We start from the raw sequence: 26,597 nt of genomic DNA on the forward strand, positions 1-26,597 counted from the left end.
GCTTTAATTTATTTCGCCCTTCGTATCCCCATCCCCAACGATTTGTGCTTGCGGTTGTGTTGGGTTATATGTCGCGCCACCTCTCAGTTAGAATAGTAATCCCCCCCCGAAATACCCGAAACAGCCTTTAAGAGTCTCTCTAATCGCGGAGCACCAAAAAACCGATCCGTCTCCGTTCGAATTATGCAGAGCGCGCGTGCACTTTCATGCTTTCGTTTCCGGTTTTGCTTGCACTTTTATGTTCCTTTCTTTCGAGTATCCCATTGCCCCATGGCTAATGTTTGAGACAAATGTGCCACTACATATTGATTGAACTAAAAAAGAAAGCTAAACATGAAAATTTGTTATTAAATTAGTTCAGCCCGAGTTTGTCCTCAAAATAATAAGGAATTGCCGCGAATGAATGATTGAACGACAAAGTGCAAAGACATGCACTCACGCATGCACACACGCCTCTCGGCCATTGCTCCCATTGTTTTTGATTACGCAAAGAGCAATTGGTAGAATATATGAGCATTAGTGAAACATTTGAAAACAGAAATTGTTTATGAAATACGAAAGTGTCGATCCGTTAAGCCTACTGTGTTTTTATCTTAGCTGACTTTCTTAACACTCGAACCTCGTCTTTAACTCGAAACAAACCCGACCCGTCCTCGTCCTCGACCCCCCATATACATGTTACTCTGCGACTTCTCAACCACACGTTTTCAGACCGAGATTGCGCTAGGTTTTATCTTATTGCCAGATTGAGAACTGTAAACATGACGTAGTGGAACACGCACACCCACACACACACACATAAACAGACCCGCAAACGATATTTTTAATATGAGTTGTTCTTTTTTGTATAATGTAAAGCCAATACGCATAAATGCGAAGTGTACGAATGAAACCAGAAATACATATTATATTTGACCAAAAACCGTTGTGTTTCATTTTGCACGTTGTTGGGTGTACCTGTGTGTATAATGTGTCTATGCTGTCGGTAATGTTCACGTTGTGTCCATCAAACCAAACGAGCCAAGTTTCCGCGATGTTCCCAAACCCAGGGTTCCGCTCCGTTTAGTATCTTTCTCGCGATTCTCCTCAACCACACGAGCGACATCTCGACTGGTTTGAAAAGCATCAGCCTCTAAGCCCAACGGACGCGATCGAGTCTATACTTAGCTTAAACTGTACGCAGCTTAGCTCTCGCCCAGCTCGCGTGAAACATTTCGTGTTGTAAAGTTTCTTATCCGCTTTAACTTAGACTCACGGTAGACAGCTTTTGCGCACGCGATGATGAACTTGTTTATGGCGATCGGGCTATTTCCGTCCCGGTGGGTCAGCGTGTTTGATTCCTTTTTTTTTTTGGCGCAACTTTTAATTCTGACCGCCACGAGCTAGACATAATGTGTCATTCTTGAATCGATGAGTGATCGTTTCCGAAAGGGGAATGACTAATTGGTTCAAGGGAGCCTTTCTCCCGAAAACAGTATCCTACGCCATCGACTGACTCGTGAGTCAGTGCCCTTGAGAACGGCTGTGAAGCGAGTAAAGGGAGGTGTTCCTGCGACGCTCGATGGGAAGTTAATTGATCCAAATAAACACCTCACTCCACCGACCGAGTCCGTCCCTCGATTATGCAGCATCGTTAGGAAGCGATAGCCAGCCCTAAAGGAAACCACGACTTAAGGCCAGTGAATCATCCGTCTGATTGATTTATGTAGCGCGATGGGGCGTGGTCGGCAGAATGCTCCAACGATTTGCCTACATTGTCCATCCGCATAAGCCGCTCTAATTAATAGGGAGAGAAAAAAAAACGCCGTGCATTTACATTTCGCAATTGCGCATAAATCATGCGTATCAATTAGCCGGACTTTGCCTTAACTGCTGCTTCTACTGCGTGTCAATCCCCGAGTCTGAGCCGAAAGGAAACCCAGTAGCCTTTGAAAACATATGCAGCATATGATAATGATCGTCGGATGTACCGCGAGAGTATCATTAGCGCAACCGATAAGCTGTTTACCACAAGCAACGAGCAAATGGAAGTGAAAAACTGTGTACATTTGTTTTACGTTTATAAAAAACAAACCACAAATAAGCAAAGAAAAACCATTAATTCATCTGAATCTTCCGCTGAAGTTTCACTTTGGGAAATCAACCATCAGCCGTGCTTGCAGACCTCCAGCATTTTCCACCATTCCGCATTCTGTACGCATGAGTCACCGGAAAACTTCGCTCCGAAATCAATCGGAGCCGCTGCTTCGAACGATGAAAAGTATGGCATCCGTTTAGTTTCACTTGGCTATTTTCGTTTCTGGAATGGAACGTAGGAAAAATAAGTAAAACAAAACTTCCATAGGGTAAAAAAGGTATCATCGCGTTAGTCAACCCAACTGGTGGTGTATGAAAGGAAGAAAAACATAGCAATGCAAACATCAGCTGTTTTGCCAAGGCGAAGGGAAAAGTCCCATTTTCTTCCCTTGGTGTTGGTGGGATCGCACAAGAAAAGCGATCGTAGGAAATGCGCAAACTCAAATCGTTCGGGAAAAAGTTCGTCCGGTTGTTTTCCCCCCCGTCGAGCGCATGCGCATCAAGGGTCTCGGGGAAAATGCCGGCTTGCTTCCGAAAACTGTCAGCTTCGATCGAGAATGTAAACAAACAAGCGAAGCGCACAACAACCTGCAATTCCTCAAGCTTCCCCTTTGGGAGGGGAGGGGGGTTGGAGAATGACAACAATAACAAGTTGTTTTTCCGGCACACGCCGCTTCGGTTGAGCTTTCCCGCCCTAGTGTGCGTGATGGTGGCGTTCGAGAATCTTCGGGAAAATTCTCCCAAGAGAAACTGCGCACCGAACGATCATCACGGTGAGTGCCGAGATCTCACCGAGGTGTAGTCTTTGCGCCAACCAACCGCCTGTTGTACTCCAACCTGCCGATCTGGTGGACGACGGACGGACGAACGATCCTTTTTCACTGTCACGAATTGTCTCAGCACGTCATGAAGTTTACGTTTTACGTTGACGTTTCCGACGGCGGCGGAATTATCGTAATCCCGTTGCGGATTGCGCCATCTCTTGAGAAGTGGATGTAAACCACAGAGCTCTCGGGTTAATCACGGGCGATGAAGGGAGCGATGAACCAGTTTAAGGTCACCGGGTTGGCTGTGACACTTCTGTCAGTTCGGGTGACTTCGGGGAAGGAAATGCAAGGATCCCACCGATGCTCGTCAATCAATTAATGTTTCTTCATCTTGTTTTCGTCTGCACCCAAAACCTTCTATCATCCTCCGTCCGCCAATTTGGTGCGCGGGCAATTACGGGCTGGCGCCAAAGACCAAAACCGAAACGCGAACCGATACGCGCGTATAAACGATGAAAAATGGGAACGAAAACGAACACACCGCTCCGTCGTCGGACCATCGGAATCCGACTCTGGAGGTCACGGCATTAAAAAACGGAAACACCACAACGCGAATCGATTAGGGGTGGAGGCAATTTTGTTGGTATTTTTCTTGCCATTTGGCAGCGTGACAATCGCCCCACCACCCCTTTCCTCTTCCCGGCACAGGGTGCGCCCAACGGCAGCCCACCGATGTCGAAGTTGAAGATGAAGCTGCCAAGGCGCGTAGGATGTATGCGAGTTTATTTCTTGTCCCTTGCCTTTCTTTTGAGCATTATCTTTTGGGGTGGCTATTTTTAAAAATATCGGCCACCTATTGTGACGATTCCGATTCGGCTCAGGAAAGGAACAGATGTGTGTGTGCGTGTGGGTTGAGCGGTGCGCCGAGAATGATGATCGAGGATCGAGTAACAATGTCGCCGTAAGGTGGCGCCCTCTGGGAAGCTGTTAAAACGGATAGCAAAAACCTTTTCCGATACAACATTTTGGGGGGGGGGGGGGGGGCGAAAGGTTCATCGTCCTATTCTTAAGGACATTCGGACTTTAAATTACATTTGTTAGTTAGCCAATATTGAAATTTCTGGCCATTCAAAGTCTGAGGATTTAGATTTAGAAGACTAAAAAAGATTATAACCAGTTGCGTTTAAATTTAATCCTCCAAATTAATCAATATTCGATATATAGAGTAATATTTTTTAATAGAGTTTTGGTACTAAAATGTTACTATTTAGAATTAAAATTAAATTTGTAAAACTGTCAACTCCTCCAACGAACATGGATTGCACAGCATCACCTGATTGATCGTAAAAATTTCACAAAATGATTTATATCCGTTTTTCTATCCGATCCGCAGATCAGAAAAACAACTCGGGGAATGAAACAACAAAAGACGGAAAAAAGTAGCTAGCAAGCATTAGAAATAAAAAATGGGAGCATCAGGGAAAGTTTTACCACTTCGAAAAGGGGTGGGCTAGGAAAGAAGAAGAGAAAAAAACTCTGCAAATAAAAAGAAAAGAATTAAAATGCCTCAATGCAGGGTGGTTGGGTTTTAGGGTGGCGCTGTCGATTTGCCCGGTGCGTGAATTAATTATTCGCATGTCGTTCCGCCAAAAAGGCACCACCCGCGGGGGGAAAAAGCTACAGAAACACATACAGAGAAAGGGAGGGACAGAAACGGTTGCTTCATACCCGACCAGCCGTGAGGTGATAAAACTTAAAGTGATAAAAACGAAGTCTAACGGTTTGCGCAACATCAATGAACGTGCTTTTTGAGGGAGGGGACTGCAAGCAGAGCAGCTCCGTCGTCGGTTTTCCGTTCTCCGTTCGGTTTGTTTTCCCCACCCCCCCAGGGGAAGAACGTATAAATAACGCCCGATTGTCCCGAAAAGTGTCCGTCTCCGAGTTGTTGTTTTTGCGCCACCGGCAGCCGCGAAGCGATCAAATTACCAGCGATCATGAGACCAGCCGGCTTCTCTTGGGTTGCACGCAAACACCACCACCAGGGGCCCACGATTATGTCACGAAGGCAATTATCATTGTTGCCTGCCCGGGAAGAAGGCGGAAGTCAGGGGGGAAGGAACTGTCATTACGGCTAGGAATGTCCGTTCCTCCTTTGTCGACGTTCTCCCAACTTCTCGATCCTAATCTTTCGGAACGTTCGAGGAAAAGCTAACTTTTCTCTCGCTTTGCCTGCGATGTTTTCCCTTCCTACCGATGCTAATTGCCAATCCGTTAGCAAAGTGTCGATCGTACCGCCTTTGCGTGCGTTCTTTTATCTAGTTGCTGACAAATTACTCTCAGAGGATCAGCGAGCTTCTAGAGCACGGCTTGATCGATGTGCTGAACAGAAAACGGCACATGAAATGTACGGGGGAAAAACGTTATCAGAAAATGGCTTCATACAAAACCTTCCACACAAACAGAGCACATACTTCTTTAGGGAATGGAATTTTTGCTGAAAGGCTCTGACAAGTGGTGGAATGCTGTCGATTATTGATGACGTTCGTATGAGAAAACATGACGTCGATATTTAACGACGTTATTCGATTTCTTCTTGTATCTTCAGCTCAAGGACATTTGTAATGTTTTCGTTTGCGTCAATAAGTAAATTCACTACCTTTGAACGCTCGTAGCTTGTCAAGGCTTGTCCTAGTGAAATCAAACAGATCCTGATGAGAGTTTCGATTTATTCAGACGACTTGATTGTCAACACTTTGTTAGTTTCCATGAAAACGATGCATAAAGTGTTTCAGAAACTTAAAATGTATAAATTACATTGTAATTATTCTTTTGATATGGTACAACAAACTCAAGCCAATGACTGTTTATCCTTGGGGGTTGTAATTATAAAAATCTTCGTGTATTGAACATATTATTTTTTAAAGATTTTGTTTAAAGATAATGTTTGTTAGTTTTAAAGGCAACAATAATATTTGGAATTCTCAAATTCAAGTCTACTTTTCGCCAGAAGGCTACTTACAAAGATAACAAACACCATTATACATCTGTTCAAATTTATACTACCATCTTGTGTTGGTGCGTAGTGTAAATTTTATGTTTCTTTTTCAAACTTCCGCAAAAAACAACCCGTTTTCCAATTCGTGCTATATATCCGCCAGTTCATCGGAGAAAAAAATCGTTTCTTTGTATTTTGTCTTGTTATCTTTCATGTATGTCACTATATGATGCTCCTTTCAGATAGCTGATGAAGTGTTATTTCATAACGTTATTAAAAGTAGCTCGATTGGTCTCGTTTCGGGAGTGAAATAAAGGCCTATAAATTATCTCATCTCGTCCCTTTCCAAATGGCAGCAAACGCACACAGCGATGGGTTGTGGTTTTGTTTCTTCTCGTGGCGCTCGACCGATCGACACAAACAACATGCCAGACACCGTCCGAAACGGCCGTACTCGTACGCAAATCGTCGCAACCGCGGCTTTTCTATTTCGTGGTTCGCGGCTTTTCTATTTTTATTTGCACCGCCGGTTGTCATCTCGTCGCCGTCGACGACGATTCGGTCCACCAGGTCTCAACACACGCAAACTGCATGCACTCCTGCGCTCCTCGATCCTCGATACACACACACACAAACACACCGAAAACGTACGCATCCGTGGGCCATTGGGGGAAAACTATCCACAACCACCGCCCGTGCTGGGCGCGTGTTGCTCGGAAAAACGGTCCGAAAATAGATTTCTCGATTATTTTCCCTCGAGATTATTTTCCCGGTGGTAGCAGAGTGTTGCTGCTTTTCGTTTCATTTGTGGGAAATTCTTGCAGCGTACAAAGTGACGGAGCGAGAGAAAGAGGAGCAAAGGGTCGCAGAAGAAACATAAATTGACACTTTACGCGAACGAAGATGTAAACGATGAAAATGGTTGGTTCAGTTGAATTTGCATTTAAACAAAACACACAACAATTTCTTCACAACTTACGATAACTTTGTTGGAAAGAGGTTGAAATGACACTCGCTGACATGTTTCTCTCTTCCGGATGAGTTACTTAAGTAAACAAAAAAATCAATTCCGTGACATACAATGACAACAATTTAACTGGGACGTTGGTTGATGGCCAATCCTTGTTCATTACACGCGAAGTTGATAAACAATCGACAAGGTTGGTGGTAAATCGAAACATTCTTTCGTAAGATTGATTGTAAAATCGTGTTTTGAATCAAGTATCGCTTACGACGATGCGTGTTTTCTTTGTTTAATAACCTCTTAACCTCTTTATAGTCCCAAAGATTACTTTTCAAGCCATCAAGCAAGGTTGTTTGAGGGAATGGATATTTTCATGGCATGGGCGTGGAAAGTTTCGCGTGAAAATGTCTTCTCGTTGAGAGTTTTCGTGAAGTTGCGAAATTTTACACTTCATCCACTCCGATCCTCTTACAGCGTTAAGCGTGTTTGTGTGTATTTGTGTGTATTTTTACGATATTGTATGCGTTCTAATGCTGTTGTTTTCTTCTGTTTGCCACTTGGCAACCTTTCAGAAGCATCATTCCTCTGCTACAAGGAGCTACGGCCGGATCGGAGTCAGCAGGCAGGGCAGTCGGCTCCTCGCTCCTCGAACGGTGTCCATGTGCTGGAGGAGACGACGGATTCGTACGAGAAGACGTACCGCTCGATCTGCCTCATCCAGACGTGCGAAGGTAAGTCGAATGCGCCGGAATGTTAATTACCTTTCAACTGCATCTGCATGTGTTTGCTTCTGCACATCTACTTTATAACCTTCTCGTTTAAACTAACATTTGATCGTTCACCGCCTGATAGCACTTGAAGAAATGTGTTCATCCTCATTTGCGCTGTTTGAAACTCTTGAAATCGATCAAAAATTTACACATCGTAACACCACTGCTGGTTTGTTTTTTCCTTTCCAAGGTCGAAATTGCTCATCATCCACATTTATCATCCTGTTCCACCATCTACCCCATTTCTACGTGCCTTTGGGTGTGTGGGGTTTTTGTTTCTGCTCTACCTCAAACCGTATCCGCTGATGTGTTTCACTTTTTGTCTACTTCCTCCTGTGAACACATTAAACGCATCTTTTCATCTGTCGTCGGCCACAAAACATCACTTTCGCTCTGTATGTTTTTTGGCTTTTTATTAGGGAGCATGATTTATGTTTTCGTATTCCTCCACCATTTGCATGCATACTCTTACATCTTCTGCATCGATCATTTCGAGTGATTTTTGCCCCAAAAACCCATGGATGCAGAATCAAAACGCTCATTACGCTCATCACAAAACACAAGTTGACGAACTCGCAAACGAGCACAGCAACCACCAAATGTTTCCTCTAAACTTTCTCTATCTCATTGCAGTGGCAAACGGTGGTACCAACCGTATCGTGTTTCGTAAAGCTTGAGCAATTGTAACGAAAAAATGTGTAAAGCGTATGTTGAGAGGACGAGCAAAAATAAACGGATCGTAAAACGGCCCCGAAAAGTTCTTCACAGTTCTTCCGCGGACAGAACTTGGTCCTTCGTCGTCTTCGCACGTAGACTGCACTTGGGACTGCTTTCCGACACCCACTTACACACACACACACACAAACCCACCCCTTCCTGTGCACGCACTCCCGTGGATGAGCCCAAAATGCGCTGCTCCGTATCGTGTCGCAATAAATTAAGCCTCAAGTAGTTTTCACCTGCTGTTCGCCACCGATTAAGCACACATGTGTTGGGCACTGTTTTCCCTCTTGCCGTAGGTTTCGATGCTTTCCTCCTCTCCCCTCGTCGTGCTCGGTAGCAACTAGACCTTAACCTCAAGCTGACCACCGACCGGCTGATCTTTTCCAGCCCCGCGCGAGATATGGTTTGCTTCCGTTGGGTGCAGCAACTTTTCCTCCAAATGGTGTTTGGTCAATGAATATTTATTCGGAACACAGTTTTCCGAAGGTGGCGAGTGCGTTTGCTCCTCTGCCAACAAACATAAGAAAAAGGTTAGTCCAAAAAAAAAGGCCCAAAACTAGGCCACGACAAGGCTGGTTACCTTTTGACGCCGGAACTCCTCCCAGTGGGCAGTGAAGGGAGTAAGGGGCAAAAGTAAAAGAAAGTAACCCCCATCGCCTTCAGAGTGTGTTGGCGCCTTTGCGGGCGGTTTTGGTGCGTGTTTTTAAAGTGAAAATTTGTTTATTTATCCTCCCCGATTGAAAATCGCTTTCAGGCGAATTGTTTTCCAACCGCCCGATGTGAGATGGAGTTAGTGTTGGTTTACTTTCAAACACGCTAATCATGCTTATAAGTGGTATGAATTGTTTGGTCAATGGATGTACATTTTATCTCCTATTGTTTTATTGTTGTTATGAATATTTATTCGCGTTTAATTATTTTTATTGTTATCATTAAATATCATTTCTATGAATTATATGAATACTAAGGTAGGTACCTCTTAGTCTAATCGATTTAATACGGGTTAATACAGATGGGATCTTAATACAGCTGGAGTTGTTCTTAAATATAGAAACTCAAAATAATTTTTGAATAATAACACTTGAATGTAAACATCGATAAGCGAATTAATGTTGCAAAATAGAACACCAGAACAGATGTTTTATCGGTTTAAAGCGGAACCGTTTAACCCGTTCAGGACCGTAAGCTATTCAAGACTAAAATTGGCAATACAAAACAATATTTTAGCTATTTGGGGTATAAAATAAGAGAAGATAGCCAGAAAAGTCTAGACTAGTATGTGTAGGTTTTTTATAATTTCATGGGAAATATTTGTCCATATGAACCATAAAAGTCAATAAATGACCAGTATAGTTATGATATCGGAATTTGTTTTGTTTGCTTTCCACTATAAATTACATAATAAAAATTCTAAAAAAAAGATCTTAGCCATTGCTATAAAAAAATAATGAATTCATCAACTTGCCAAATACCAAAAGTTTTTGTTGTTGGTTGAACGTACGAATGGTTTGGTTTTGGAGCAATTAATTCTTTATAGTTCTTTTCTGTTTATTCGTTCAGAAAGACATTTACCGCCTTTGGCATAATGTTTTCGTTGATGTTTCGTTTCAAAAGTATCGTTTTGATAATATTTGCACAAACAGTAACGAGTTTTGTAGATGAGAAAAATATTTTCCTTGGTCGTGAAAGGGTTAAAGTAGTTCATCGTGAAATTACTCTGCTTCATGAATGGACAATCGATCACTGCTTTTTTTTTCATCGTTCAAACATGTTTCAGTGTGCATAAATGTCTGCGAAACAAACAAGTCAACATCTATTTCCTTCTTTTCACGATGATGATCTACAACGGACAGTCATCATTCAAACGAAAACACGACATTTCTCGTCCCAGATGCCCGCGTCGGAAGCATTCCGATGATCAATGCACCGACGGCATGCGCCAGTCAAATGATACTTTTCCAGCCCGGGTACTCACCGCGAGGTGATGAAAACGCATCCGTCTTTGCGCCAGATGTAATGTGCAACTGTTTGCCATCATCCGATGAGGGTCCGTTTTCGCGCACTCGTAGGTTTCACGATTCCTTTCCCTCACGCCCCGTTCGCTAGTGGGGTTTTTACTGTGTTGCTTCTCGCCCTTGCGATCAGTAGCCTATAAAATAGCCATCAAATGGATGTGTGACGTGCTGAAATGATGGGTGCTTTTAAGCAAAGTGCCGCCGAAAGGGAAGGCGAGGTGTTAATATGCATATGGATGAAATGCGCCTCAACAAAAAAAACGCTCGAGCAGGATCTCCGAAGAAGTGCAAACATTTCCCACTGTTGGACTTTTCCGAGGGACCCCGTGCGGGGATGTGTGCGCGTGTGCGTGCAGCGCCTTAAACGATCGTAAACACGAAACAACAGCCCCTTCTGCGCCAGATCACCTCCGAGGGTGCGCGGCTCGGGTCGGGAACCATTTCACCACAAATATGCCACGCACGCAGACCCAGTCGGCCACAGCGAACCCACACGCGTGCGAATCGGAAAAACCGACGGATGAAATCATCAACGATCTCTGGCGGGACGCGAATCGCATATCCGTTGGTAAAGATCCTCATTACATTTTGCGAAACTTGTGCGAATCGTGAATTCCACGATGTTCCATAATTTTCCAAACTGCAGCTATTTTTGGTCGGTTTTCCTTTGTGCAACCGATCTGTTGTACCGCATTGTCGAAGGACGTAGGAGTTATAAGAACAACCGGTATTGAATAACAGATATTGCGAAATTCGTTTCGACCTTCGACCGAACGGTGCCAAAGAGGCAAAAGAGAACAGCAAACAGCAGAAGAACATGCCGAAACGTCCACCCACCGGATTCGGAGGAGGCGGAGGACCTTGAGCAAGCCGGTGATCCGGATTAGCGCATCTCAGACCGAGGCGTCGTGGTCTTATGTACGTGCCGCATGACAGCACGCTTCTGGAACGCGCGATGGTGTTGTTTATTCGATCATTTATCCGAACATCGAGCTCAGTACCCTCGTATTTCACTGTCAAAATGGGGCGCTACTCAGAAGAACTGAGAAAAACTGCTACGGTCTGAGAAAGAACCCTCCCGTTCCGGAGTTGCCTTTTTTGAGTTACGCCGCAAGACAAACGATGTACAATTTTTTTTCAATGTAAGCAAATGTGAAAATCTTTTTGGTTCATTTGTTGATCATTATTTCATTTCAACTACTTCCGATCTCAAACCTCGAGTTTACCCGTAGCTCAACTAATTTTCAATTAGTTTGAAATAATATTCATTTATACCAGGAACGATCTATTGGTTGAATATTAGTCGAGAAATATAAGCAGAGGCGGATCTACCTATGAGCGGACTGAGCGGCCGCGGGGGAACCCGAGCTTAAGGGGGCCCCGTGATGAAAACCCCAGATCTCAAAAGTAACTACCGATTTTATTTATTCTCTCAGTGGTATACATACTTTGATCATAGTTAGTACAGATGTATTTTGATATTGCTTAACCATTATTAATTTTCACCTAAACCTTGCCAGAATATGTTTTCATGAATCTTCTTTCTCATCTAATAATGACCGTTTGACTTAAAATGCTCTCAATTCACGGTCCATCAGCAAAAGTCTGCACTTACCTTACCTACCCTTTTAAACTGTTTTCGTCATCGCTGTCAAAATTGATAAAATGATTTGATAATTTGAGAGCGATTTAAAACACCCTATTGTGATTTAGCACACATAAAAAACATCTGTGAACAGTAATCTACATTTGCATTTACTTAAAAAAAGATAAACATGACATTTATCGCAAAAAAATAATAAAATGATTAGTTTTCAATAGGTCTGTTTCATTATGGATGAAAACGAAACAGACGGAAAGGAATTTTATTAACTTGTTCAGATTGCTTAATTCAGAGTAATTATTTTCAGATAATGAAGATCTAATATCTGATTTCATAAAATAATCAAATTTTTCGAAAGGAAATGTAAGTTACCTATCACATTATATTGATGAATTTATTTATTTATTTTAGATAGTTTTAATTAATATTTACTATAAGATATGTGACGAAGTTGATATGGAGGTTATAGCCTGAAAATATGTATAAAGCATTGCTAGGTGATGTAAAAAATAAGTCTAATTTTGGCCATAAGCATAGAAACACTTAGAGCAATGGAAATGTCTGGAGGGCCCCGTTTATCCAACCTATGTAATACCTATTTTCCTTTTAGTTTTACAATTTTCTTCTTGTTCTACTGATTTTTCAATTTTCAATTTAAAACTGAACGGTTGCGAAACGACTACGATGTATTCTTGTTACTTTGTTATAAAGGCCAAATATAAAACAATAAAGAAACAAAAAAAATCTGGCTCTCTAAGGATCTTTCGTCTTCGAAAGACCTCTCCATGACATTTCGGTGGCGCAGTCGTTCCTGTGCCAAATTAAAATGAAGAATTAATCCTTCGGCGAGCAAGAAGCGGGCGCTTAAATGAAGCTGAAACACCATTCTCACCGGAGGAATTATAATTCAACATGAATAGATGATGGGGTGCTATTTTCATGGTGCATTTTCATCATCCAAGGTTTGTGAGACGAGGAAGGATGCAAAACAACGCTGCAAGCTACAACGCTGCTTCCCACGCTCGCCTGAATCAGCCAAAAACCGATCCAATTCGGTGCTTCGCCATTCAGCTGCAGGTTGTTTCACTATTTTCGGGCGAAGGAGTCATCGCCACGGAGTCTCTGGGCGTCATCGGCTGATTAACTCGAGTTAAAACGCTCTTGCCAAGCACTAACACAGCGCCGCGAGCGACCGTCGGCCATGATCGGTGTCAGTTTGTATGACAAATAATTGGCTAAAAATATGTCCCCCCCCCCCATCCCATGCTAGTGGGACGTCGCGTGACGCGCGGTTCACGGGAACACGGGGTGGTCGATTTTGGACGACTGACTAAGAAGTGTTCCTCCACCACCGCCGGGAAAACGGACCGGGGGTGTAATTCATGACACCCTGTGACACCATGTTTTGACAACACCCCGATCCGCGATCGCGTTCCTTCGTGCGAGCGCGAGGCGAGTGCTTTCCTCACCAGAGTGTCATCAACATATTTTCACCTCTTCAAAAATGCTACCCAACCGTGGCTTCATGATTCATCCGTCGAGAAAAGGCGTCCTCAGAGAGAGTGAAAGAGTGGTGCATGCGAGATGAGACTTATGAGAGGGTGGTGGAAAAATCGTGAAACCACTGAAGTCATCGCGCAGGAATGCACTCGAAAAAGGATGATTCTCACCTGTTCCGGCGAATGTGCGCCGGCTCGGCCTTCGTTCGAGACGAAAGAACACCGTCGGCGTTTGGAGTCGAGGGTGTTTTTCGGTTTTACACATCCTTTTTCATCGGAGAAAATCTTTCTCGGCAGAAATAGCCGCCCGCACGATGTTGGAGCAGAAGCAGAAGAGGGTAAAAACTAAGAACAAACACAAACAGTGCGAACACCTTTTTGCAGACCCCCCCTTCCCTTCCTGTCCTGTCGCTGCAGGATAAAATCCCCTCCCCTGGACCCATTTTTCATGATGGTGAAACACATTTTCCATCTAATTTTGTGCACACCAGTATTACCTGTCTTTTCTGGGGCGGTATGATGGAGATTTCATTTGGGTTTTTCTTTTACCTTTTTGGTCTTCGTAACTTCTTTTGCTTTTTTTGTAAGACGTTCACGTTTATTTATAAAAAGATGCTAAACATTTGTGCAATGCATTTTACCAACCAAGCTAAACAAATTTCTGATGATTTCAGAGTTTTCATCCGATCAGTTCTCTTCATTTTATTATCATTCACATTCTCTTCTCATCGTTCTTTTACATTTTTATTTCATTTTTGAAAATCAAGTCAGTTTTAACGGTCCTTCCTCAACTTATAAATTATTATTCATATTGTAGTTATTTTAGCACTTTTTTTCTCGTGAAAAGGTATGCACTGTACGATTTTTCTTCTCTTTCCATTCGAAGTCTTCCCGAACCGGTTGATCTATGACAAGCAAATACCGGTCATTAGGAAGCAAATTTATCACCCCCATGGAATTGCACACTATTCTATTTTTGCGATCAATTAACCGTGTCGAATGGGGTGTTTTCTTTTTCCCCCTCGACGAGTGTGTGTGTGTTAGTATGGAATGATAAACTCTCGCTGGACAAACGCGACCGGACATGGTTCAGAGGAAACGCAATGGGCAAAAAATAACCCCATCACAACACAAGGGCTGTGCCATGCGCTAAGGGAAGGCGATGATCGTGATCGGTTCGGCTTCGATTTCCCAATACTGCTGCACACGCATGCACGATTCTTCGTGCGTGAAGCGCTGCTGCTGCTCCGATGAATAATTCAAATCCAGAGTCGGAGGGAAACAACTCTTGGGAAGAGGAAGGGCACGGGAAAAAGAAGCCATCTCTCCGGGAAAGTGAAAACCCCCCCCCCCCCGCCGGGAGCAGAGTGAGAGAGTATTTGCGGAAGGAAGTGGGAAATCTTCTCCGTGTCTCGTAGGAAAAGCGCTCTCTTTGAGGTTCCATCCGGCTCCGCGAGAGATTATGGCGAATCGTACGCGATTTCTTCGCTCTCGAGGGGCTGCTAAGCACAACGCGTTGCTCTCCTGCTGGCCCTCCCTCCTCCGCTCCCAAATACCCCCCCCCCCCCCCCCTCTCCCACAAACTCACGCATGCGCACTTCGGAGCAGCGTCAGAACGGGCGCCTACTTCATTTCTCTGCCCGACGTCCGAGCGCGCTGAGCTGGCGTAGAACCGCGTTTCGTCTATTTATTTTATTTTATTTTTCGTTTTTCGCCTCCCTTTGTTTCCCACAACCCCCACCATCCCCCTCACCAATATTTTCCCCTGCTCCCTTCTCGATGGATGGCGGCGAACGGCGGTGGCGCAGGACGGAAAGTTTTCGGAGGCAAGTTTTCCCGGAACGGGCAGGAGAGGAAAAACAAAAGTGTTTTGGGTGCGTGTGTGTCTCCGCGTAGAATGGTCGGAGAGAGGACAGTGTATAGAACGAGGACTCAGTGCGGGAAATCGGGACGTGGAAAATTCACTCGCACGAAGTGAAGAGACAGCTGAGGTGAATTCCATGGGAGTTTTTCCATACGTTCTCCACCAGAAGATGGACTTCTTGTACCAGTGCTTGTGTTTGTGTGTGTAGGTGTGTTGGTAATACGTCCCACACCGGTCGGAAAAGTTGGTGAAAAGTGTCATTATTTTTGGCATAGGTTTTCCCACGGCTGAGAGGGAAAAGGGTGTGTTGCGCCGGCGCAAACGATCGTCCTCGGGACGTTAGGGACATGCGCGACCACTTCTCACACACACACACACACACGCGCGAGGAAAACCGATACAACCCGATCGATTCGGTTGGACCCGGTTGTGGCGACGATTTTCGCAGCTCGAGCTTCACTCTTCGCTCGCTCTTCAAAAACGACCGACGTCTTAAGTTATTCGTCTCGGGGATGACTTGAGCTTTTTCCTTCTTCCAACAACTGTTCTGCTCTTCTGGTGTGGAAAAGTGTGCAGGAAAGAAAAACGTACGTCCTCTACCGGCCGCCCGCGGCCCCCCACCCGCTCTCCCCCTCCGGGGCCCTCGGTTTGGGTGTTTGAGCGTGCGCCGCGTTCCGTGAACACCAAAGTGAGATGGGAAAATTTTTCTAAGTCCCCTTTCGAAACGGGTGTTAGAAAATTTTCACCATCGACGACCGAACCGAAGTGTTAGGCTTTTCCTTGTGGATCGAACGTGACTGGTGTTGGATTGTGACATGTCGCAGTTTGCAAATATTTGCAATACTTTGCGCAACTGTTTTGTGAAAAATATTTTTCAAAAAAATTTCGTTTTAAAAAAGTGTGCAATTGTGAGCCAATAAGAGAAAAAGTATTTTGTCCCAAAAAAATTCTGTAAAAGATTATTTCCCAACGTTTTACGTTTTGGGAATTTAGTGGATGCAGTGTGTGGTTCAATAACGTGTGGTATTTTTTTCGTGGAAAACGTGGCTCTTATTGGCGTCAATTGCAATCGAGTCCATGGTGGTGCACCAATGTGATCGTTAATATTTAATTGTGTGTCGAATTTGTTTTATCCCATTTTCCCCACAGTTTAAGTCAGTGGAAATTCAGCGGACTTATAACTTGAGTCTGACCAGCAAGAGCACGTCTTCAATCGAAAAATAAAAGCGGAGGAGGAAAAGTAGTTAGTGGTGAATTAGTTGAAGCAATTCAAGTGACCTCCGATTTTACTACACTCTCTTCCCCTTACACGAAAAGCAAAATAAGCAGTGGTGTGTTTCCGTGGTCCCAACACCCCGTTGAAAAGAAGAAAAAACGGGGGGAAGAGAAGAAGCGCCTGAATAAAATCGAAGAGGATCTAGTTGTTTAAGTTTTGCCTAGTTTTGGAGTTTCGAGTTCTGTTAAGTTTGTTTCATTTTTGTGTGTGTAAGAAATACCCAAATACGCAAACAAATATCGACTCGTACCGTGATCACGAGTGTGTGTGTGTGTGCGCCTGAGCCTTAATTCTGGATTAAGGATGCAACGACCGAATCCAAATCAGCCGCCGTTTCAGCAGCTGCCGCTTCAGCAGCAGCAGCAGCAGCAGCAGCTGGTGCAGCAACACCAGCAGCAGATGCACCAGCAGTCGTCGTCGGTGATGCAACAGTCGTCGTCGACAACCATGCAGCAGCAGCACCAGCAGCAGCAGCAGTTCATGCAGCGGCAGGAGTTTACGCAGCAGCAGCAGCAGTTCAGCAGCTCCCAGCAAAGGATTAGCCGCTCGGAGCAGCACTCCGTTAGCCGCCAAGTGACCCAGCAGCGAGGTTAGTTGCGGCCGAAACGACGGCAGCCTTGCGTGGGAAGGGTCGGTGGCCGTTGCCTTTTGCTCGCAAAGAATGTTATATAACTCGGAGCGGGCGGTCGCCCAAGCGGGGGATTTTTCGCGAAGACAGCCGCCTTTCCCTGCCTACTAAGGGAGGAAAAGTGCTCCAGCTATCGGCGTCGAAGTGTGCTGTGATAAATCTTCGCTCCAAAGGACTGCCAAAACCCGCGTTCAAGAGGTTCAAGTTACATCCCTGACAACGTGTACGCCACTTGAAGGAAATTTTGGCAGATATAGGGAACCAACCTTTGGTCCTCTGGAAACCAGCTCAGAATTTGAGGAGCAAAGAATTTCCAAATCGCCTCCGTCCAGGCAAACCTTTTGGGACTTCCGAAATGCCAGCTTCTTCTAGTCCACCGGCCTCTAGCGGCCAGCCGTATGTGTTCGAATGCGCTGCACGGCTGCGAATGTGCTAAAAATATGCTCGGTGAAAAACGTTATTTTTAGTGTCACGAAAAATTCTCACTCAACGCTCACGCGCGCGTACTCATCGCCATCAGTTTGGGACGGCGTGTTAAATACGCGCAGGATCAGGAATGTCGTATCGTTGTTTTTCCTCCTCTCCTACCTCGTCTCGTTTCATTTTCTTCCCTCCCCCTGGCTTGCTTCCGTGCGTTCTCGCACATCTGTGTGTGCCAAACCGCCCGTGTGTGTGTGTTTATGTGTCCCACAAGCGGAAATGGGAGACACCAGAGGCATCCCCAGCAACGGCGCTCCTTCTTCTGGTCCATTCAACCATTCTGGGCCGTTTTATTTTTCCTTCAAAGCTTCGCTTGTGTGCGTGGGCGTAGAAGGGGACACCGAACGAAGGAGGACGGTTGGCCCGCGGGGATGGGAGGATTAAAATGAATGGTAAATTTAAAAAGAAAACTCTTCTCACCGTATCTTCGAGCACTGTCCCCCCAAGGGTCCGCTGAAAACTCAAAAAGAGATACAGCTCACGGGGGGTGGGGAAAAACTCAAAGAGATCGAGTGTTAAAAATTGCTTATTTTAAGAAAACGCAAACGCCGTTGCTTTCCACAAGCCGCACACCGCGTCACACCAGACCGGTTGGAAAGTGCTAGAAATCACACCACCAGAAAGGGGGAAAGGAAAACTTTGCCAGATAGACCTCATTTCCGTGTGTCACTCGGTTCGGAAGGGAAGGCCGTGTTTTCGTCCGCTCAATCCCGCCCATTCCGGGGAGGTGACAATTTCACAACTGGGAATGTGCGAGTGGGCGTTCTGAACCTTGCGGGAAACGTTCCAAAACCCGTCCCAATGTGCCAAGGGTTGCAGTGAATTCCTGAACGCCCACCTTGGTTTTGGAAACTCGGTGATGTTTCATCTGTTTCAGCATGTTTTCTTTCAACTCAAAAACAAAACATAACATTTTGGCTTTTCAATGTGAAGCAATGACGTACAAGCACGTAGAAGATAATCCTTGCATTTCGTGTAACCAAATGTCGTTTGTCAAGCAAATCTGTCATCCAATGACAAGCGCATACATGCATACCATTTGACTCCGAGGCAACTATGAAATTGGATGCCATTGCGTTGATGATAACTTTGCTCCGCTTTCACGCGTCGTCAATAAAAGACGGACAACATTGAGGACCAGCGTTACGCAGTAATGTGCGCGCGAGAGCACCATCGAAGGGCTGGCCAGTTTCCAGTTCTAGGTCAAGACGGTGCCGGGCCGTATCTGGACCGGGCAAACCAGACCGAGGGGAGAACCTTCACCGGGGCGGACACCACACCATAGCGGGACTGGGGGAGCGGAGTGCTGTGCATTTGCCCATCCGTGGCATCGCTCTGTCGGCTACTGGCGGCTCCAATTTCCGTCCCGAGCTTGAGGACGAGAGACCGGACGCGGTTGCCTTCAGCGACGGGTTCGCCATATTTGGAACTGAACAGTGAAACATGTCGCGCCGGCCATGTCTCACGAGCGGGCGGGTGTTGATTAGTGGTCGTTTTGTTTTGCTGCCCGACATTAATTGTTACCCGTCCGGTGGCTGGAGTGTGTGTCGCCACCAGCAGAGTTCACGATCGTGTTGAATCTCCCTCACTGATTGAGACTAAAGAGGTTCCTCAAATGGGGCTCCAAAAACGATTCGCGTCGGGAGAACTATCCGGCCAGAGGCATCATGTTGCAATGTCTCTACACTTGTCACATCACTTCAGATGTCAATCTATATTATGGTTGTGCTGCAATCGTTCGATCACATTCCACATCAGAATTGAAAGGAGCTATTTCATCTTTTATCAACTCTTTTCAACTCTTTTCTCATTTCATCTTTTATCAACTTACTTTTCGCTAGTATGGTATATTATACAATGTGTAAAACAAAAATCAATGAAAATTAAATGTATTTGATTTGACTGCAATGGTTTTCGTTTGGAGGACTTCAAAATAGAATTGCCTACACATATTTCCATACTTGCACCGTTTTCCGATCCCTAAAGTCCCAAAAAGAATCTAATGAAATCATCTAAAGCAAAGAAAATGTATTTCGGTTGAATTTTAGTTTTAGTAAAAACAGGAAAATGCATAAAATGTCGAACAACTTCCCTAAAAAATAAAAGGTGTGGATCTCTCATGCGCTACCCCAAGCCGTTATCAGCCATGCAAACCAATCAATGGATGCAGAGGTAAAACCAAAACTAAGACCACCGCGTGAGAGAGCCCCCGCTTTTGCGAAGGAAGCCATCCATGGAAGTGGAAAATTAATGCAGACCTCTAACGGTTCCCGGTGCTCGTCGTGGTCAAAGCTGAGCAAAGCAAAACAAAACAAAAACTGTATGCCATTTCACATATTGCACCGCTTGGTGAAAGGTGGTGGTTTTCCCTACCCCTCTTTGTTTTATTTTCCGCACCCTCCTTCTTGTGGTCACTTGTGTGGTGGTGACCTACGCAATCGACGGAGGATCAGTTCCACGCACACACTCGGCTCGGAACCGGAACGATCGCTTAAGTCGCAACATTTCATTGCACAAAGCGAGAAAGGCCATTGCGGTGGAGAAGAAGAAGAGACGAAAGAAAAAGGGAGTCGGTAATGAAAACCTCATCCGATAGGAAGCATCCGTCAAATCCCGGTGGCCACTAGCCTATGCTTCGATGAGCGCTAATGTGCCCCCCGGCTTCAATCCATTGGAAAATGAGAGGGGCGGGGAGGGGGGGCATTGGAGGGATAAAATGAAAATGAAACTCTTTTTTCCTACCCAGAGCAGATCGTTGCACCCATTCCTTTGTGAGCGATGGTTGCATTACGATCGCCAATGGTTTGCTAATTACATAAGGAAAAATAGCGAAAGGTTGTTGATGTTTGCTGTCGAGTGTAAGTAATCGATTAAAGATTAAATCGATGTGATTATGTACAGGTGCATTGCATGAATAATTGAATAGTTTATTTTGAATAACTAAACTCTTATATGTACATTGAAAGATTAATTCTTTTGATGAAACACATTCCATGGGTTAGAGAGAGGTTGTGTTTTCTACCGCCTGACATTTATTTCCGTTTTGACAAGATGTCAGACCTTGCTCGCCTGAAGGGAAACACTGGTAACACTAAAACGAGCACCATTTCTAACCTTTTGCAACATAAGCGGACAAATTCCCTCAACACCCTTTTACCCGGAGCGCATCAGTTCAAACCTCTTGGAATCAGTTGTCGCTCAGTACCATTTCTGTCGACTCGTCAGACGAGCCTGGAGCCCTTTTTCGTACCCGTCGATGTGTTTCGTTTATTAGGCGAATGCATTTTGCATTTATTAAACCGAGCTCTGGTGGAGGTTCAGCACTTGCTATAACTAGAACTTGTCTCTCGCGTTGCTCCGCTTCTCGAAGGTCCCACTCCATTTAGTGACGACCATATTTCGTGACGGCACGCGTCAAATGTGACGCACGAGTGCGCCCAAGCCCTTGATAGCCGTCCGATGGTTTGAAGAAACAGAAAAAAACAGACATGTTCACCCACCGGAAAGGGAAAAAAACTACTAGAAAATAAATTCACTCCACCGGAGAACGCTAGAGAACGGTGAAGGCGAAGGCATCACACCTTATCCGCAGTTCGGTGCGGAATTTGCTGATGCATTACGGCAGTTTGCTTATTTATTTTTCCCTCGTCCAGGCTAAGTCCCGACGATCACTGATTTTACGCTGCACTGCATCCCCCTCCCTCCGATTCCATAACTGTTTACCTCTTCCCCCCTTTTCCGTGAACACTGGCTGCACCTGAACAAACCATATCTCCCCAATCTGGCCGACCGACGCTAGAAGGGAGACGCCGGAAGGTTGGTCTGTTTGTAGAACCCCGAGAGATGCGAGGCTCGAACGTCCGCCAGACCGGAGCGTCGGGACTAATCGGTCGTTAGCAGTGGTTCGACTCGGAGAATTCTGCGTGCTGCCACTAGTTTGTTTCCGGAAGACATGAAGTGAAGGAACTGCCAGAAGCGTCCACTAAACTTGTGACACGGTTGTGACACAGAACGGAGAACGTTCAACCCTGATATCTTATTATCAACAATCGTCCAAAGGTGAATACAAATAGTATTTACCTCCGGCAAGCGAACAAAGTGTGCAAACGCTGTGTGAACAATTTGTTTTGCCCTCGGAAGAAAGTAAAGTGCAATGTACAAACAACGTTTGAAGTGACACAAATCTGTACAAAAGTTTGCCTGCTCGCAAAGAGTAGATTTTAAAGTAAAGAAACATCTAGTTGAACTCCATCAGATCTTAAGAGATACAACAGCTAAAATAAACCTGGGAATATATTTGAAATTCTACAAAATTTCTAGAGGTAAAAGGAAGTATTCTTTGCTCGATCTTAGCAAGTGAAGAGTGAGAATAGACAACATTCCATAGCCTTACAAACATTAGTCCTGGGCGCTTCTTTAATCTTGTGTTACATTTTGTATTGTCTTATCTAGTAGTTTGTCTTGTCTTTTCGTATGTGTAAGTGTTTGAAAACACAATACTGATAGACGATACAACGGATCACATCTGTAGTCCACCGTGTTTTCGCCTATGTAGCAAATGGCACATTTTCAAGAATAGGACATTCCCCTGTTTTTCCCCCCATCGGAAACCACGTACCGAACGCCATAGTCTTCCGTGGCGCAATCTGTTCATCACCCGAGACACGTTTCTTCCGCTACGAAGGGGTCACTGTGCGTTAAAAATAGGTTTAACCTAACGTCGTTCCGTTGCGTAATCGCTTCCCGTAAGCGGCCCGTTCTCGAGCGACTAAAATTACATCATACGCACGACGATCTGTGCAAGATCCTACGACCGTCGGGCGGCTGAACTCAAGTATTAACCCATACGACGACTATCACGAGCGTATTTTGAGGCAGAAGCGGGTTGGATGCTGCTCAAACAATAATACTTCAAATTGGAGGCAAAGTAAAATGTTACAACCGTGTTGTTACCACCAAGAGAATGATGCAGATAAACATGACCTTGACCCATAAACTAGAGCCAGGCTTCTTCTTCTTCTTCGAAGAGACAGTGGCCCTCTTAGTATTCCACTTTCACTTCCCAAGGTGTGCCAAGGTGTACATGAACTTGAACTGTTGAGGGTTGACCACTGTTGGCTTCGTTTGTTGGCTCGTACAGGTGTTCTGTTCCATCTGATAAATAAACCTGACTTGTGAACATTACGATAGGTAGTTTCGGATTAAATTTGGTTTTCCAATGTAGTGTTAACATCTTTGTTTTTCTTTGTTTTTTTGTTGATAGTTCTTGTAGTTGGTATCTGGATGGGTTTAGTTCTCGTGTTTTCAGCTTGAAGATTACTGCTTGAATGTTATCTGACTTGAGTTTTTTGTTTTTGTTCGTTTCACCTACAGTGCAACAGCAGCATGGTGGATTCATACAGCAGAGCACCACACCGCTCGCGTCCATAACGCCCGGTGTGCAGACACCGACTCCGGTAGGAGTTCCGTTCGTACAGCAGCAGCAACAGCAGCAGCCAAGCTACGGCGTGGCGGCCCCGACCCCGACCGGACCCGGCGACTACTCGCCGCCGGTGTTCGAGCAGATCTTCAAGAACTCGCGCTTCGCCCAGGGCGGCAACGCGCTGTTCGAGGGCAAGCTGAAGGGCAACCCGCGGCCGGAGGTTTCGTGGACTCGAAAAGGCGCACCCCTTCTCGACTCCGCGAAGCACCGGCTGAGCTACAACCCATCGACCGGGGCCGTCTCGCTGCTGATCAACCAGATCGGGCCGGGCGACGAGGGCGAGTACACGTGCAAGGCGCGCAACGCCGTCGGCGAGGCGATCTGCTCGGTGTTCATCCAACCGGAGGGCATGCCGACGCCGCAGTTCCAGCAGCTTCGCCGGGAGACGATCCAGCAGCAGAGCAGCGTCAAGCAGCAGCAGTACACCAACGGCTACTCGCACACGGAGGAGGAGTTCAAGGTGGACACGTTCGAGTACCGGTTGCTGCGTGAGACGTCGTTCCGCGAGTCGATCACGCGCCGCTACGCGGGCGAAACCGACGCCCAGCTGATCACGACCATCGACCGGGCCCTGGGGCCCGCGTCGGCCCCGCAAATCGGCCAGAAGCCGCGCAACTCGAAGCTGGTCGAGGGCTCGGATGCGGTGTTCAGTACGCGCGTTGCGGCCAACCCGCGTCCGCGCCTGTCCTGGTTCAAGGACGGCCAGCGCATCATCCCGTCGGCGGACAAGTACGAGGTGAGCTACTCGAACCAGCAGGCCACGCTGCGCGTCCGGAATGTGAGCGCACGCGACTCCGGCCACTACACGCTGCTGGCCGAGAACGTGCAGGGCTGCCAGGTGTCGTCGGCCGTGCTGGCCGTCGAACCGGCCCACGAGCAGCAGCAGCAGGTCGCGGTTGAGCGTGCGACCTCGCTGGTGACCGAGCAGCAGCAGCAGACGCAGCAGTATCAGCAGCAGTTCATCGAGAGTTCGTCGGAGGCGACCAAGGCATTGTCGCCGTCGTTCGTGACGCTGCTGCAAGACGCGGAGACGACCGAGGGCAAGATGGTGCGCTTCGATTGCCGCGTGACGGGCCGACCGTACCCGGAGGTGGCCTGGTACATCAACGGCAACCTGGTGACGGACGACGCGACGCACAAGATCCTGGTGAACGAGGCCGGCAACCACTCGCTGATGATTACCAGCGCGAACCGCTTCGACCATGGCATCGTGACGTGCGTGGCGCGCAACAAGAGCGGCGAGGTGGCCGCCCAGGCCAAGCTGGTCGTGTGCGAGCGCGAGCAGATCGTCGCGCCGAAGTTCGTCGAGCGCTTCACCACCGTGAACGTGAAGGAGGGCGAGCCGGTGCGGCTGTTTGCGCGCGCCATCGGGACGCCGCTGCCGCGCATCACCTGGCAGAAGGACGGCATCCCGATCGTGCCCGGCCCGGACGTGCAGATCTGCAACGACGAGAACGGCTGCACCACTGTCGACATCCCGCGAGCGAAGGCGTCGGATGCGGCCTGGTACCAGTGCACGGCGCAGAACGTCGCCGGTACCACCGCCACCCGGGCCCGTCTCTTTGTCGAAACTCCGAAGGGACCGGCGCCGGAGCAGAAGCGTCTCAATCTACCGCGCCCGACCAAGGTCATTCAGCCGGAGTAAGTACACCGCCATCAAGATGATGGTCTCCGACTATCGACATACTTAATCGCGCATTTACGCTACCTTTTCCAGGGCGATGCCGGAACCGGAAATCATCTATCTACGTCATGTCGAGCGGGCTGCTCCGCACATGCCACCGAAGGAGGAGGACCGCATCTATCCACCGCCGAAGTTCATCGTCCCGCTCAGTGACGTTGCTCAGGTCGAAGGTGGAAAGGTGCACTTCGAGGCACGCATCGAACCCGTCTCCGATCCAACGATGCGCGTTCAGTGGTTCCTCAATGGCAATCTCATTCAAGCGAGTAAGTGCAAACCCCCCAGAACTCCACGTGAAGACACGTTCCGTTAAACGTTGCTTTTGTATTCTCAGGCTCCCGTGCTAATACCACGTACCAGTTTGGATTTGTCGCGCTCGATCTGCTCACGATCGTGATGGAGGATAGCGGCGAGTATCTGTGCCGTTTGTCGAGCTCGACCGGAGTGGCCGAATCGCGTGCGATGCTGAGTGTCCAGCCGAGACCGCCGATCGAGCAGCAGCCGCAGCATCCGTCCTCGCTGGACCAGATCCAGCACCTGGAGGATTACTCGAAGTACGTGCGCACTGAGAGCATCGAAGAGGTGATCAACCAGAAGCCGGCGTTCACGCGGCCGCTGCAGGATCTGGGCGACCTGGAGGAAGGTCGCAATGCGCACTTCGAGGCGCAAATTACGCCGGTCAGCGATCCGACCATGCGCGTCGAGTGGTACAAGGACGGACGGCCGATCACGGCCAGCTCGCGCATCACGGCCATCTTCAACTTTGGCTACGTGTCGCTGAACATCATGCACCTGCGGGCGGAGGACGCTGGCACCTACACGGTGCGTGCGGTTAACCGCATCGGGGAGGCGATCAGCACGTCCAAGATCGCCGTCGTCAGCAAGGCACCGGTCACGGGCGATCTGGGCATCTCCGAGCAGCGCAACTACATCCAGAAGATCGAGGAACTGGAGCAGTACCAGAAGTACCAGAACCAGAAGTTCTACGAGGAAACGCCCGAGAGCACGCAGCGGCCGGAGTTCAAGAGCCCGGTGTCGGACCAGCTGAACGTGCGCGAGGGTGGCTTTGCGCACTTCGAGGCCCGCCTGGAGCCGGTCGGTGATCCGACGATGCGCGTAGAGTGGCTCAAGGACGGCCATCCGGTAGAGGCGAGCTCGCGCATCACATCGTTCTGCAACTTCGGTTACGTGGCGCTCACGATCAAGCAGGTCACCGTGCACGATGTGGGCAACTACACGTGTCGTGCGTACAATTCGCTCGGCGAAGCGCACGTGACCGCTCGCCTGACGGTCGTTACGCGCCAGGACATCATCGTCGACTCGCAGACGAGTCATATGGGCATGGAGAAGATCCAGTACCTGGAGGACGCGTCGCGGTACACGCGTACGCAGGAATCGGTTGAGCAGGTCGTCCAGCAGCAGCCCCGTTTCCTCGGACCGCTGAAGGGAACCAACCGCATTGTGGAAGGCCAACGGGCGCACTTTGAGGCCCGCCTCGAGCCGCAGTCGGATCTGACGATGCGTGTCGAGTGGTACCACAACGGTCGCCCGCTGATGAGCGCCAATCGCATCCAAACGTATCACGACTTTGGCTACGTGGCGCTGGACATTCTGGACGTGCGCGCCGAAGACTCGGGCACCTACACGCTGGTCGCAGCGAATAGCTCCGGACAGGCGCAGGTCGAGGCGGCAATGGTTGTTGAGAGTAAGTACCAACAACGGTGACCGCAATGGAATGTTCATCTGCTTACTCTTAACCATTTTATCTATTCAT

At 47.2% G+C, this 26,597-nt stretch overlaps 1 protein-coding gene across 1 annotated transcript in view; it reads left to right on the top strand.

Moving 5' to 3' along the window:
• LOC131294788 (titin-like) overlaps nucleotides 1–26,597 on the top strand; it is a 150,060-nt gene that overhangs the window by 46,306 nt on the left and 77,157 nt on the right. Inside the window, exons 15-18 of the mRNA XM_058322832.1 lie at nucleotides 7,375–7,533; nucleotides 23,034–24,783; nucleotides 24,860–25,089; nucleotides 25,158–26,528. Of these exons, the coding sequence (XP_058178815.1) occupies nucleotides 7,375–7,533; nucleotides 23,034–24,783; nucleotides 24,860–25,089; nucleotides 25,158–26,528 (3,510 nt within the window). The remainder of the gene's footprint in view (nucleotides 1–7,374; nucleotides 7,534–23,033; nucleotides 24,784–24,859; nucleotides 25,090–25,157; nucleotides 26,529–26,597) is intronic.

This window comes from Anopheles ziemanni, chromosome 2 (assembly GCF_943734765.1).
Source record: "Anopheles ziemanni chromosome 2, idAnoZiCoDA_A2_x.2, whole genome shotgun sequence".
Lineage (NCBI taxonomy): Eukaryota > Metazoa > Arthropoda > Insecta > Diptera > Culicidae > Anopheles > Anopheles ziemanni.